This window comes from Penaeus vannamei, unplaced genomic scaffold (genome assembly GCF_042767895.1).
Source record: "Penaeus vannamei isolate JL-2024 unplaced genomic scaffold, ASM4276789v1 unanchor5166, whole genome shotgun sequence".
NCBI lineage: Eukaryota > Metazoa > Arthropoda > Malacostraca > Decapoda > Penaeidae > Penaeus > Penaeus vannamei.
The window spans coordinates 889-14,993 of NW_027218145.1; the positions used below are offsets into that span (position 1 = coordinate 889).

General features: G+C 56.6%; 2 protein-coding genes across 2 annotated transcripts; both read right to left on the reverse strand.

Moving 5' to 3' along the window:
* Positions 1-771: 771 nt before the first annotated feature.
* On the reverse strand, positions 772-4,314 carry LOC138861385 (skin secretory protein xP2-like). Its single transcript, XM_070120433.1, has 6 exons — positions 4,249-4,314; positions 3,583-3,702; positions 3,385-3,450; positions 2,539-2,694; positions 1,516-1,653; positions 772-843 (listed from the first exon to the last, which is right to left on the reverse strand). The coding sequence occupies exons 1-6, from the start codon at positions 4,312-4,314 to the stop codon at positions 772-774; spliced, it is 618 nt and encodes a 205-aa protein (XP_069976534.1).
* An 18-nt stretch (positions 4,315-4,332) lies between these two features.
* Positions 4,333-13,941, reverse strand: LOC138861386 (serine-aspartate repeat-containing protein I-like; the record flags this gene model as incomplete). The annotated part of the gene is made up of 10 exons (XM_070120434.1): positions 4,333-4,404; positions 4,519-4,674; positions 4,771-5,016; positions 5,905-5,970; positions 9,829-9,966; positions 10,387-10,578; positions 11,341-11,460; positions 12,385-12,486; positions 12,961-13,581; positions 13,825-13,941. Coding segments are annotated over 10 exons (1,830 nt in total), but the record flags the coding sequence as incomplete, so codon positions are not given.
* Between the last annotated feature and the right edge of the window lie 164 nt (positions 13,942-14,105).

Here is a 14,105-nt window from a genome sequence, read left to right on the forward strand (position 1 = left end):
CTGCAAGGGAGCATCCTTCTGCAAGGGAGCATCCTTCTACACGGGAGCATCCTTCTGCACTGGAGCATCCTTCTGCACTGGAGCATCCTTCTGCAAGGGAGCATCCTTCTGCGAGGGAGCATCCTTCTGCAAGGGAGCATCCTTCTGCAAGGGAGCATCCTTCTGCAAGGGAGCATCCTTCTGCAAGGGAAAATCCTTCTGCAAGGGAGCATCCTTCTGCAAGGGAGCATCCTTCGGCACGGGAGCATCCTTCTGCAAGGGAGCATCCTTCTGCACGGGAGCATCCTTCTGCAAGGGAGCATCCTTCTACACGGGAGCATCCTTCTGCAAGGGAGCATCCTTCTGGAAGGGAGCATCCTTCTGCAAGGGAGCATCCTTCTGCAAGGGAGCATCCTTCTGCAAGGGAGCATCCTTCTGCAAGGGAGCATCCTTCTGCAAGGGAGCATCCTTCTGCAAGGGAGCATCCTTCTGCAAGGGAGCATCCTTCTGCAAGGGAGCATCCTTCTGCACGGGAGCATCCTTCTGCAAGGGAGCATCCTTCTGCAAGGGAGCATCCTTCTGGAAGGGAACATCCTTCTGCACTGGAGCATCCTTCTACACTGGAGCATCCTGCACAGGAGCATCCTTCTGCACGGGAGCATCCTTCTGCAAGGGAGCATCCTTCTACACGGGAGCATCCTTCTGCAAGGGAGCATCCTTCTGCACGGGAGCATCCTTCTGCACGGGAGCATCCTTCTGCACTGGAGCATCCTTCTGCAAGGTAGCATCCTTCTACTCTGGAGCATCCTTCTGCAAGGGAGCATCCTTCTGCACGGGAGCATCCTTCTGGAAGGGAGCATCCTTCTGCAAGGGAGCATCCTTCTGCACTGGAGCATCCTTCTGCATGGGAGCATCCTTCTGCACGGGAGCATCCTTCTGCAAGGGAGCATCCTTCTGCACGGGAGCATCCTTCTGCAAGGGAGCATCCTTCTGCACGGGATCATCCTTCTGCAAGGGAGCATCCATCTGCACGGGAGCATCCTTCTGCACGGGAGCATCCTTCTGCGAGGGAGCATCCTTCTGCAAGGGAGCATCCTTCTGCAAGGGAGCATCCTTCTGTAAGGGAGCATCCTTCTGCAAGGGAGCATCCTTCTGCACTGGAGCATCCTTCTGCACGGGAGCATCCTTCTGCACTGGAGCATCCTTCTACACGGGAGCATCCTTCTGCAAGGGAGCATCCTTCTGCAAGGGAGCATCCTTCTACACGGGAGCATCCTTCTGCAAGGGAGCATCCTTCTGGAAGGGAGCATCCTTCTGCACGGGAGCATCCTTCTGCACGGGAGCATCCTTTTGCGAGGGAGCATCCTTCTGCAAGGGAACATCCTTCTGCAAGGGAGCATCCTTCTGCAAGGGAGCATCCTTCTGCAAGGGAGCATCCTTCTGCAAGGGAGCATCCTTCTGCACGGGAGCATCCTTCTGCAAGGGAGCATCCTTCTGCAAGGGAGCATCCTTCTGCAAGGGAGCATCCTTCTGCACGGGAGCATCCTTCTGCAAGGGAGCATCCTTCTGCACTGGAGCATCCTTCTGCACGGGATCATCCTTCTGCAAGAGAGCATCCTTCTGCACGGGAGCATCCTTCTGCGAGGGAGCATCCTTCTGCACTGGAGCATCCTTCTGCACGGGAGCATCCTTCTGCACTGGAGCATCCTTCTGCACGGGAGCATCCTTCTGCAAGGGAGCATCCTTCTGCAAGGGAGCATCCTTCTGGAAGGGAACATCCTTCTGCACTGGAGCATCCTTCTGCAAGGGAGCATCCTTCTGCACTGGAGCATCCTGCACAGGAGCATCCTTCTGCACGGGAGCATCCTTCTGCAAGGGAACATCCTTCTGCAAGGGAACATCCTTCTGCAAGGGAGCATCCTTCTGCACGGGAGCATCCTTCTGCACGGGAGCATCCTTCTGCACTGGAGCATCCTTCTGCGAGGGAGCATCCTTCTGCACTGGAGCATCCTTCTGCACGTGAGCATCCTTCTGCGAGGGAGCATCTTTCTGCAAGGGAGCATCCTTCTACACGGGAGCATCCTTCTGCGAGGGAGCATCCGTCTGCACGGGAGCATCCTTCTGCAAGGGAGTATCCTTCTGCGAGGGAGCATCCTTCTGCACTGGAGCATGCTTCTGCACTGGAGCATCCTTCTGTAAAGGAGCATCCTTCTACACGGGAGCATCCTTCTGCGAGGGAGCATCCTTCTGCAAGGGAGCATCCTTCTGGAAGGGAGCATCCTTCTGCAAGGGAGTATCCTTCTACACGGGAGCATCCTTCTGCAAGGGAGCATCCTTCTGCACGGGAGCATCCTTCTGCGAGGGAGCATCCTTCTGCAAGGGAGCATCCTTCTGCACTGGAGCATCCTTCTGCAAGGGAGCATCCTTCTGCACGGGAGCATCCTTCTGCACGGGAGCATCCTTCTGCAAGGGAGCATCCTTCTGCACGGGAGCATCCTTCTGCACGGGGGCATCCTTCTGCGAGGGAGCATCCTTCTGCACGGGAGCATCCTTCTGCACTGGAGCATCCTTCTGCACTGGAGCATCCTTCTGCACGGGAGCATCCTTCTGCACGGGAGCATCCTTCTGCGAGGCAGCATCCTTCTGCTCTGGAGCATCCTTCTGCAAGGGAGCATCCTTCTGCTCTGGAGCATCCTTCTGCAAGGGAACATCCTTCTGCAAGGGAGCATCCTTCTGCAAGGGAGCATCCTTCTGCAAGGGAGCATCCTTCTACACTGGAGCATCCTTCGACAAGGGAGCATCCTTCTGCAAGGGAGCATCCTTCTGCAAGAGAGCATCCTTCTGCAAGGGAGCATCCTTCTGCAAGGGAGCATCCTTCTGCACGTGAGCATCCTTCTGCAAGGGAGCATCCTTCTGCACTGGATCATTCTTCTGCACGGGAGCATCCTTCTGCAAGGGAGCATCCTTCTGCAAGGGAGCATCCTTCTGCAAGGGAGCATCCTTCTGCAAGGGAGCATCCTTCTGCACTGGAGCATCCTTCTGCAAGGGAGCATCCTTCTGCAAGGGAGCATCCTTCTGCAAGGGAGCATCCTTCTGCAAGGGAGCATCCTTCTGGAAGGGAGCATCCTTCTGGAAGGGAGCATCCTTCTGCACGGGAGCATCCTTCTGCAAGGGAGCATTCTTCTGCACTGGAGCATCCTTCTACACGGGAGCATCCTTCTGCACGGGAGCATCCTTCTGCAAGGGAGCATCCTTCTACACGGGAGCATCCTTTTGCACGGGAGCATCCTTCTGCACGGGAGCATCCTTCGGTAAGGGAGCATCCTTCTGCGAGGGAGCATCCTTCTGCACTGGAGCATCCTTCTGCAAGGGAGCATCCTTCTGTAAGGGAGCATCCCTCTACACGGGAGCATCCTTCTGCACGGGAGCATCCTTCTGCACTGGAGCATCCTTCTGCACGGGAGCATCCTTCTGCGAGGGAGCATCCTTCTACACGGGAGCATCCTTCTGCAAGGGAGCATCCTTCTACACGGGAGCATCCTTCTGCGAGGGAGCATCCTTCTGCAAGGGAGCATCCTTCTGCACTGGAGCATCCTTCTGCACTGGAGCATCCTTCTGCACTGGAGCATCCTTCTGCACGGGAGCATCCTTCTGCACTGGAGTATCCTTCGGCAAGGGAGCATCCTTCTGCAAGGGAGTATCCTTCTGCACGGGAGCATCCTCCTGCAAGGGAGCATCCTTCTGCACTGGAGCATCCTTCTGCAAGGGAGCATCCTTCTACACGGGAGCATCCTTCTGCACTGGAGCATCCTTCTGCACGGGAGCATCCTTCTGCACAGGAGCATCCTTCTGCACGGGAGCATCCTTCTGCAAGGGAGCATCCTTCTGCACGGGAGCATCCTTCTGCACGGGAGCATCCTTCTGCAAGGGAGCATCCTTCTGCACTGGAGCATCCTTCTACACGGGAGCATCCTTCTGCGAGGGAGCATCCTTCTGCACTGGAGCATCCTTCTGCACGGGAGCATCCTTCTGCAAGGGAGCATCCTTCTGCGAGGGAGCATCCTTCTGCACTGGAGCATCCTTCTGCACTGGAGCATCCTTCTGCAAGGGAGCATCCTTCTACACGGGAGCATCCTTCTGCACGGGAGCATCCTTCTGCAAGGGAGCATCCTTCTGCACGGGAGCATCCTTCTGCGAGGGAGCATCCTTCTGCATGGGAGCATCCTTCTGCACTGGAGCATCCTTCTGGAAGGGAGCATCCTTCTGCACTGGAGCATCCTTCTGCAAGGGAGCATCCTTCTGCAAGGGAGCATCCTTCTGCGAGGGAGCATCCATCTGCACTGGAGCTTCCTTCTACAAGGGAGCATCCTTCTGCACTGGAACATCCTTCTGCAAGGGAGCATCCTTCTGCGAGGGAGCATCCTTCTGCAAGGGAGCATCCTTCTGCACGTGAGCATCCTTCTGCAAGGGAGCATCCTTCTGCACGGGAGCATCCTTCTACACGGGAGCATCCTTCTGCGAGGGAGCATCCTTCTGCACTGGAGCATCCTTCTGCGAGGGAGCATCCTTCTGCACGGGAGCATCCTTCTGGAAGGGAGCATCCTTCTGTAAGGGAGCATCCATCTGCACGGGAGCATCCTTCTGCACGGGAGCATCCTTCTGCAAGGGAGCATCCTTCTGCACTGGAGCATCCTTCTGCGAGGGAGCATCCTTCTGCGAGGGAGCATCCTTCTGCACGGGAGCATCCTTCTGGAAGGGAGCATCCTTCTGCACTGGAGCATCCTTCTACACGGGAGCATTCTTCTGCAAGGGAACATCCTTCTGCACGGGAGCATCCTTCTGCGAGGGAGCATCCTTCTGCACGGGAGCATCCTTCTGGAAGGGAGCATCCTTCTGTAAGGGAGCATCCATCTGCACGGGAGCATCCTTCTGCGAGGGAGCATCCTTCTGCAAGGGAGCATCCTTCTGCACTGGAGCATCCTTCTGCGAGGGAGCATCCTTCTGGAAGGGAGCATCCTTCTGCACTGGAGCATCCTTCTACACGGGAGCATTCTTCTGCAAGGGAACATCCTTCTGCACGGGAGCATCCTTCTGCGAGGGAGCATCCTTCTACACGGGAGCATCCTTCTGCACTGGAGCATCCTTCTGCACTGGAGCATCCTTCTGCGAGGGAGCATCCTTCTACACGGGAGCATCCTTCTGCACGGGAGCATCCTTCTGCGAGGGAGCATCCTTCTACACGGGAGCATCCTTCTGCACGGGAGCATCCTTCTGCACTGGAGCATCCTTCTGCACGGGAGCATCCTTCTGCACAGGAGCATCCTTCTGCAAGGGAGCATCCTTCGACAAGGGAGCATCCTTCTGCACGGGAGCATCCTTCTGCACGGGAGCATCCTTCGACAAGGGAGCATCCTTCGGCAAGGGAGCATCCTTCTGCACGGGAGCATCCTTCTGCAAGGGAGCATCCTTCTGCACTGGAGCATCCTTCTGCACTGGAGCATCCTTCTGCACGGGAGCATCCTTCTGCACGGGAGCATCCTTCTGCACTGGAGCATCCTTCTGCACGGGAGCATCCTTCTGCACGGGAGCATCCTTCTGCACGGGAGCATCCTTCTGCAAGGGAGCATCCTTCTGCACGGGAGCATCCTTCTGCGAGGGAGCATCCTTCTGCAAGGGAGCATCTTTCTGCACTGGAGCATCCTTCTACACGGGAGCATCCTTCTGCGAGGGAGCATCTTTCTGCACTGGAGCATCCTTCTGCACGGGAGTATCCTTCTGCAAGGGAGCATCCTTCTGCACGGGAACATCCTTCTGCACTGGAGCATCCTTCTGCAAGTGAGCATCCTTCTGCAAGGGAGCATCCTTCTACACGGGAGCATCCTTCTGCGAGGGAGCATCCTTCTGCAAGGGAGCATCCTTCTGCACGGGAGCATCCTTCTGCGAGGGAGCATCCTTCTGCACTGGAGCATCCTTCTGCAAGGGAGCATCCTTCTGGAAGGGAGTATCCTTCTACACTGGAGCATCCTTCTGCAAGGGAGCATCCTTCTGCAAGGCAGCATCCTTCTGCGAGGGAGCATCCTTCTGCACTGGAGCATCCTTCTGCAAGGGAGCATCCTTCTGCAAGGGAGCATCCTTCTGCAAGGGAGCATCCTTCTGCGAGGGAGCATCCTTCTGCAAGGGAGCATCCTTCTGCACGGGAGCATCCTTCTGCAAGGGAGCATCCTTCTGCACGGGAGCATCCTTCTACACGGGAGCATCCTTCTGCGAGGGAGCATCCTTCTGCACGGGAGCATCCTTCTGCGAGGGAGCATCCTTCTGCACGGGAGCATCCTTCTGCAAGGGAGCATCCTTCTGCAAGGGAGCATCCTTCTGCACTGGAGCATCCTTCTGCGAGGGAGCAACCTTCTGCACTGGAGCATCCTTCTGCACTGGAGCATCCTTCTGCAAGGGAGCATCCTTCTGCACGGGAGCATCCTTCTGCAAGGGAGCATCCTTCTGCACGGGAGCATCCTTCTACACGGGAGCATCCTTCTGCAAGGGAGCATCCTTCTGCACGGGAGCATCCTTCTGCGAGGGAGCATCCTTCTACACGGGAGCATCCTTCTGCACTGGAGCATCCTTCTGCAAGGGAGCATCCTTCTGCACTGGAGCATCCTTCTGCGAGGGAGCATCCTTCTACACGGGAGCATCCTTCTGCAAGGGAGCATCCTTCTGCGAGGGAGCATCCTTCTACACGGGAGCATCCTTCTGCACGGGAGCATCCTTCTGCAAGGGAACATCCTTCTGCACGGGAGCATCCTTCTACACGGGAGCATCCTTCTGCAAGGGAGCATCCTTCTGCACGGGAGCATCCTTCTACACGGGAGCATCCTTCTGCACTGGAGCATCCTTCTGCAAGGGAGCATCCTTCTGCGAGGGAGCATCCTTCTGCAAGGGAGCATCCTTCTACACGGGAGCATCCTTCTGCGAGGGATCATCCTTCTGCACTGGAGCATCCTTCTGCACGGGAGCATCCTTCTGCAAGGGAGCATCCTTCTGCTCTGGAGCATCCTTCTGCTCTGGAGCATCCTTCTGCTCTGGATCATCCTTCTGCAAGGGAGCATCCTTCGACAAGGGAGCATCCTTCTGCACGGGAGCATCCTTCTGCACTGGAGCATCCTTCTGCACTGGAGCATCCTTCGGCAAGGGAGCATCCTTCGGCAAGGGAGCATCCTTCTGCACGGGAGCATCCTTCTGCACTGGAGCATCCTTCTGCAAGGGAGCATCCTTCTGCACTGGAGCATCCTTCTGCGAGGGAGCATCCTTCTGCACTGGAGCATCCTTCTGCAAGGGAGCATCTTTCTGCAAGGGAGCATCCTTCTGCAAGGGAGCATCCTTCTGCAAGGGAGCATCCTTCTGCAAGGGAGCATCCTTCTGTAAGGGAGCATCCTTCTGCAAGGGAGCATCCTTCTGCAAGGGAGCATCCTTCTACACGGGAGCATCCTTCTGCGAGGGAGCATCCTTCTACACGGGAGCATCCTTCTGCGAGGGAGCATCCTTCTGCACTGGAGCATCCTTCTGCACGGGAGCATCCTTCTGCAAGGGAGCATCCTTCTGCGAGGGAGCATCCTTCTGCACTGGAGCATCCTTCTGCACTGGAGCATCCTTCTGCAAGGGAGCATCCTTCTGCAAGGGAGCATCCTTCTGCACGGGAGCATCCTTCTGCACTGGAGCATCCTTCTGCACGGGAGCATCCTTCTGCACTGGAGTATCCTTCTGCAAGGGAGCATCCTTCTGCAAGGGAGCATCCTTCTGCGAGGGAGCATCCTTCTGCAAGGGAGCATCCTTCTACACGGGAGCATCCTTCTACACGGGAGCATCCTTCTGCACTGGAGCATCCTTCTGCACTGGAGTATCCTTCTGCGAGGGAGCATCCTTCTGCGAGGGAGCATCCTTCTGCAAGGGAGCATCCTTCTACACGGGAGCATCCTTCTACACTGGAGCATCCTTCTGCAAGGGAGCATCTTTCTGCAAGGGAGCATCCTTCTGCGAGGGAGCATCCTTCTGCACGGGAGCATCCTTCTGCAAGGGAGCATCCTTCGGCAAGGGAGCATCCTTCTGCACGGGAGCATCCTTCTGCAAGGGAGCATCCTTCTGCAAGGGAGCATCCTTCTGCACTGGAGCATCCTTCTTCACTGGAGCATCCTTCTGCAAGGGAGCATCCTTCTGCACGGGAGCATACTTCTGCAAGGGAGCATCCTTCTGCACGGGAGCATACTTCTGCAAGGGAGCATCCTTCTGCACGGGAGCATCCTTCTGCACGGGAGCATCCTTCTGCACGGGAGCATCCTTCTGCACGGGAGCATCCTTCTGCGAGGGAGCATCCTTCTGCAAGGGAGCATCCTTCTGCACTGGAGCATCCTTCTACACGGGAGCATCCTTCTGCGAGGGAGCATCCTTCTGCACTGGAGCATCCTTCTGCAAGGGAGCATCCTTCTGCAAGGGAGCATCCTTCTGCGAGGGAGCATCCTTCTGCACTAGAGCATCCTTCTGCAAGAGAGCATCCTTCTGCAAGGGAGCATCCTTCTACACGGGAGCATCCTTCTGCGAGGGAGCATCCTTCTGCATTGGAGCATCCTTCTGCACGGGAGCATCCTTCTGCGAGGGAGCATCCTTCTGCACTGGAGCATCCTTCTGCACTGGAGCATCCTTCTGGAAGGGAGCATCCTTCTGCACTGGAGCATCCTTCTGCAAGGGAGCATCCTTCTGCAAGGGAGCATCCTTCTGGAAGGGAGCATCCTTCTGCACTGGAGCATCCTTCTGCAAGGGAGCATCCTTCTGGAAGGGAGCATCCTTCTGCAAGGGAGCATCCTTCTGCAAGGGAGCATCCTTCTGCGAGGGAGCATCCTTCTGCAAGGGAGCATCCATCTGCACGGGAGCATCCTTCTACACGGGAGCATCCTTCTGCAAGGGAGCATCCTTCTACACGGGAGCATCCTTCTGCGAGGGAGCATCCTTCTGCACGGGAGCATCCTTCTGGAAGGGAACATCCTTCTGCACTGGAGCATCCTTCTGCACGGGAGCATCCTTCTGCGAGGGAGCATCCTTCTGCACTGGAGCATCCTTCTGCACTGGAGCATCCTTCTGCAAGGGAGCATCCTTCTGCACAGGAGCATCCTTCTGCAAGGGAGCATCCTTCTGCACGGGAGCATCCTTCTACACGGGAGCATCCTTCTGCAAGGGAGCATCCTTCTGCACGGGAGCATCCTTCTGCGAGGGAGCATCCTTCTGCACTGGAGCATCCTTCTGCACTGGAGCATCCTTCTGCAAGGGAGCATCCTTCTGCGAGGGAGCATCCTTCTGCACTGGAGCATCCTTCTACACGGGAGCATCCTTCTGCGAGGGAGCATCCTTCTGCACTGGAGCATCCTTCTGCATGGGAGCATCCTTCTGCAAGGGAGCATCCTTCTGCATGGGAGCATCCTTCTGCAAGGGAGCATCCTTTTGCTCTGGAGCATCCTTCTGCAAGGGAGCATCCTTCGACAAGGGAGCATCCTTCTGCACGGGAGCATCCTTCTGCACTGGAGCATCCTTCTGCACTGGAGCATCCTTCTGCAAGGGAGCATCCTTCTGCACTGGAGCATCCTTCTGCACTGGAGCATCCTTCTGCGAGGGAGCATCCTTCTGCAAGGGAGCATCCTTCTGCACGGGAGCATCCTTCTACACGGGAGCAGCCTTCTGCGAGGGAGCATCCTTCTGCCCTGGAGCATCCTTCTGCACTGGAGCATCCTTCTGCACTGGAGCATCCTTCGGCAAGGGAGCATCCTTCTGCAAGGGAGCATCCTTCTGCACGGGAGCATCCTTCTACACGGGAGCATCCTTTTGCGAGGGAGCATCCTTCTGCACTGGAGCATCCTTCTGCACTGGAGGATCCTTCGGCAAGGGAGCATCCTTTTGCAAGGGAGCATCCTTCTGCACGGGAGCATCCTTCGGCAAGGGAGCATCCTTCTGCAAGGGAACATCCTTCTGCAAGGGAGCATCCTTCTGCACGGGAGCATCCTTCTGCAAGAGAGCATCCTTCTGCAAGGGAGCATCCTTCTGCACTGGAGCATCCTTCTGCACGGGAGCATCCTTCTGCACTGGAGCATCCTTCGACAAGGGAGCATCCTTCTGCAAGGGAGCATCCTTCTGCAAGGGAGCATCCTTCTGCAAGGGAGCATCCTTCTTCATGGGAGCATCCTTCTGCACTGGAGCATCCTTCTGCAAGGGAGCATCCTTCTGCAAGGGAGCATCCTTCTGCAAGGGAGCATCCTTCTGCAAGGGAGCATCCTTCTGCAAGGGAGCATCCTTCTGCAAGGGAGCATCCTTCTGCACGGGAGCATCCGTCTGCACGGGAGCATCCTTCTGCACGGGAGCATCCTTCTGCACTGGAGCATCCTTCTGCAAGGGAGCATCCTTCTTCACTGGAGCATCCTTCTGCAAGGGAGCATCCTTCTGCAAAGGAGCATCCTTCTGTACTGGAGCATCCTTCTGCACGGGAGCACCCTTTTCCACTGGAGCATCCTTCTGCACGGGAGCATCCTTCTGCACTGGAGCATCCTTCTGCAAGGGAGCATCCTTCTGCAAGGGGGCATCCTTCTGCAAGGGAGCATCCTTCTGCTCTGAAGCATCCTTCTGCAAGGGAGCATCCTTCTGCAAGGGAGCATCCTTCTGCAAGGGAGCATCCTTCTGCAAGGGAGCATCCTTCTGCAAGGGAGCATCCTTCTGCAAGGGAGCATCCTTCTGCAAGGGAGCATCCTTCGACAAGGGAGCATCCTTCTGCAAGGGAGCATCCTTCTGCAAGGGAGCATCCTTCTGCAAGGGAGCATCCTTCAGCAAGGGAGCATCCTTCTGCAAGGGAGCATCCTTCGGCAAGGGAGCATCCTTCTGCAAGGGAGCATCCTTCTGCAAGGGAGCATCCTTCAGCAAGGGAGCATCCTTCTGCAAGGGAGCATCCTTCTGCACTAGAGCATCCTTCTGCACTGGAGCATCCTTCTGCAAGGGAGCATCCTTCTGCCCTGGAGCATCCTTCTGCAAGGGAGCATCCTTCTGCACGGGAGCATCCTTCTGCAAGGGAGCATCCTTCTGCAAGGGAGCATCCTTCTGCACGGGAGCATCCTTCTCCACTGGAGCATCCTTCTGCAAGGGAGCATCCTTCTGCACTGGAGCATCCTTCTGCAAGGGAGCATCCTTCTGCAAGGGAGCATCCTTCTGCGAGGGAGCATCCTTCTGCACTGGAGCATCTTTCTGCACTGGAGCATCCTTCTGCAAGAGAGCATCCTTCTGCACTGGAGCATCCTTCTACAAGGGAGCATCCTTCTGCAAGAGAGCATCCTCCTGCACTGGAGCATCCTTCTGCACGGGAGCATCCTTCTGCACTAGACCATCCTTCCGCACTGGAGCATCCTTCTGCAAGGGAGCATCCTTCTTCACTGGAGCATCCTTCTGCACTGGAGCATCCTTCTGCACTGGAGCATCCTTCTGCAAGGGAGCATCCTTCTGCAAGGGAGCATCCTTCTGCACTGGAGCATCCTTCTGCACGGGAGCATCCTTCTGCACTGGAGCATCCTTCTGCACTGGAGCATCCTTCTGCACGGGAGCATCCTTCTGCACGGGAGCATCCTTCTGCAAGGGAGCATCCTTCTGCACTGGAGCATCCTTCTACACGGGAGCATCCTTCTGCACGGGAGCATCCTTCTGCGAGGGAGCATCCTTCTGCACTGGAGCATCTTTCTGCACTGGAGCATCCTTCTGCAAGGGAGCATCCTTCTGCAAGGGAGCATCCTTCTGCACTGGAGCATCCTTCTGCAAGGGAGCATCCTTCTGCACTGGAGCTTCCTTCTGCACTGGAGCATCCTTCTGCACTGGAGCATCCTTCTGCACGGGAGCATCCTTCTGCACGGGAGCATCCTTCTGCAAGGGAGCATCCTTCTGCACTGGAGCATCCTTCTACACGGGAGCATCCTTCTGCACGGGAGCATCCTTCTGCAAGGGAGCATCCTTCTGCACTGGAGCATCTTTCTGCACTGGAGCATCCTTCTGCAAGGGAGCATCCTTCTGCAAGGGAGCATCCTTCTGCACTGGAGCATCCTTCTGCACGGGAGCATCCTTCTGCACTGGAGCTTCCTTCTGCACTGGAGCATCCTTCTGCAAGGGAGCATCTTTCTGCACTGGAGCATCCTTCTGCACGGGAGCATCCTTCTGCACTGGAGCTTCCTTCTGCACTGGAGCATCCTTCTGCAAGTGAGCATCCTTCTGCACTATAGCATCCTTCTGCACTGGAGCATCCTTCTGCACGGGAGCATCCTTCTGCACTGGAGCTTCCTTCTGCACTGGAGCATCCTTCTGCAAGGGAGCATCCTTCTGCAAGGGAGCATCCTTCTGTACGGGAGCATCCTTCTGCAAGGGAGCATCCTTCCGCAAGGGAGCATTCTTCTGCACGGGAGCATCCTTCTGCACGGGAGCATCCTTCTGCACTGGAGCTTCCTTCTGCACTGGATCATCCTTCCTTCAGGGAGCATCCTTCTGCAAGGGAGCATCCTTCTGCAAGGGAGCATCCTTCTGCAAGGGAGCATCCTTCTGCACTGGAGCATCCTTCTGCACTGGAGCATCCTTCTGCACGGGAGCATTCTTCTGCACTGGAGCATCCTTCTGCTCTGGAGCATCCTTCTGCACTGGATCATCCTTCTGCACGGGAGCATCCGTCTGCAAGGGAGCATCCTTCTGCAAGGGAGCATCCTTCTGCACGGGAGCATTCTTCGGCAAGGGAGCATCCTTCTGCAAGGGAGCATCCTTCTGCACTGGAGCATTCTTCTGCAAGGGAGCATCCTTCTGCACTGGAGCATCCTTCTGCAAGGGAGCATCCTTCTGCAAGGGAGCATCCTTCTGCACTGGAGCATCCTTCTACACGGGAGCATCCTTCTGCACTGGAGCATCCTTCTACACGGGAGCATCCTTCTGCACGGGAGCATCCTTCTGCACGGGAGCATCCTTCTGCAAGGGAGCATCCTTCTGCACGGGAGCATTCTTCTGCATGGGAGCATCCTTCGGCAAGGGAGTATCCTTCTGCAAGGGAGCATCCTTCGGCAAGGGAGCATCCTTCTGCACGGGAGCATCCTTCTGCACGGGAGCATTCTTCGGCAAGGGAGCATCCTTCTGCACTGGAGCATCCTTCTGCAAGGGAGCATCCTTCTTCAAGGGAGCATCCGTCGACAAGGGAGCATCCTTCTGCAAGGGAGCATCCTTCTGCAAGGGAGCATCCTTCTGCAAGGGAGTATCCTTCTGCAAGGGAGCATCCTTCTGCACTGGAGCATCCTTCTGCAAGGGAGCATCCTTCTGCACGGGAACATTCTTCTGCATGGGAGCATCCTTCGGCAAGGGAGTATCCTTCTGCAAGGGAGCATCCTTCGGCAAGGGAGCATCCTTCTGCAAGGGAGCATCCTTCTGCACGAGAGCATCCTTCTGCACGGGAGCATCCTTCTGCAAGGGAGCATCCTTCTGCAAGGGAGCATCCTTCGACAAGAGAGCATCCTTCTGCACGGGAGCATCCTTCTGCAAGGGAGCATCCTTCTGCAAGGGAGCATCCTTCGGCAAGGGAGCATCCTTCTGCACGGGAGCATCCTTCTGCAAGGGAGCATCCTTCTGCAAGGGAGCATCCTTCTGCACTGGAGCATCCTTCTGCACGGGAGCATCCTTCTGCAAGGGAGCATCCTTCTGCAAGGGAGCATCCTTCTGCAAGGGAGCATCCTTCTGCACGGGAGCATCCTTCTGCAAGGGAGCATCCTTCTGCAAGGGAGCATCCTTCTGCAAGGGAGCATCCTTCTGCACGGGAGCATCCTTCTGCACGGGAGCATCCTTCGTCAAGGGAGCATACTTCGACAAGGGAGCATCCTTCTGCAAGGGAGCATCCTTCTGCACGGGAGCATCCTTCTGCACGGGAGCATCCTTCTTCAAGGGAGCATCCTTCTGCACTGGAGCATCCTTCTGCAAGGGAGCATCCTTCTGCACGGGAGCATCCTTCTTCAAGGGAGCATCCTTCTCCACGGGAGCATCCTTCTGCAAGGGAGCATCCTTCTGCACTGGAGGATCCTTCGGCAAGGGAGCATCCT

Excerpts from the sequence above, each read along its gene's own strand:
- LOC138861385 (XM_070120433.1), bottom strand. The coding sequence starts at position 4,314 with ATGGATGCTCCCTCGCAGAAGGATGCTCCCTTGCAGAAGGATGCTCCC. Across the intron at positions 3,451-3,582 it reads CAGTGCAGAAGGATGCTCCA|AAGGATGCTCCCGTGCAGAA; the intron begins GTGCAGAAGGAT and ends GCTCCCTCGCAG. Across the intron at positions 2,695-3,384 it reads CCGTGCAGAAGGATGCTCCC|AAGGATGTTCCCTTGCAGAA; the intron begins GTGTAGAGGGAT and ends GCTCCCTTGCAG.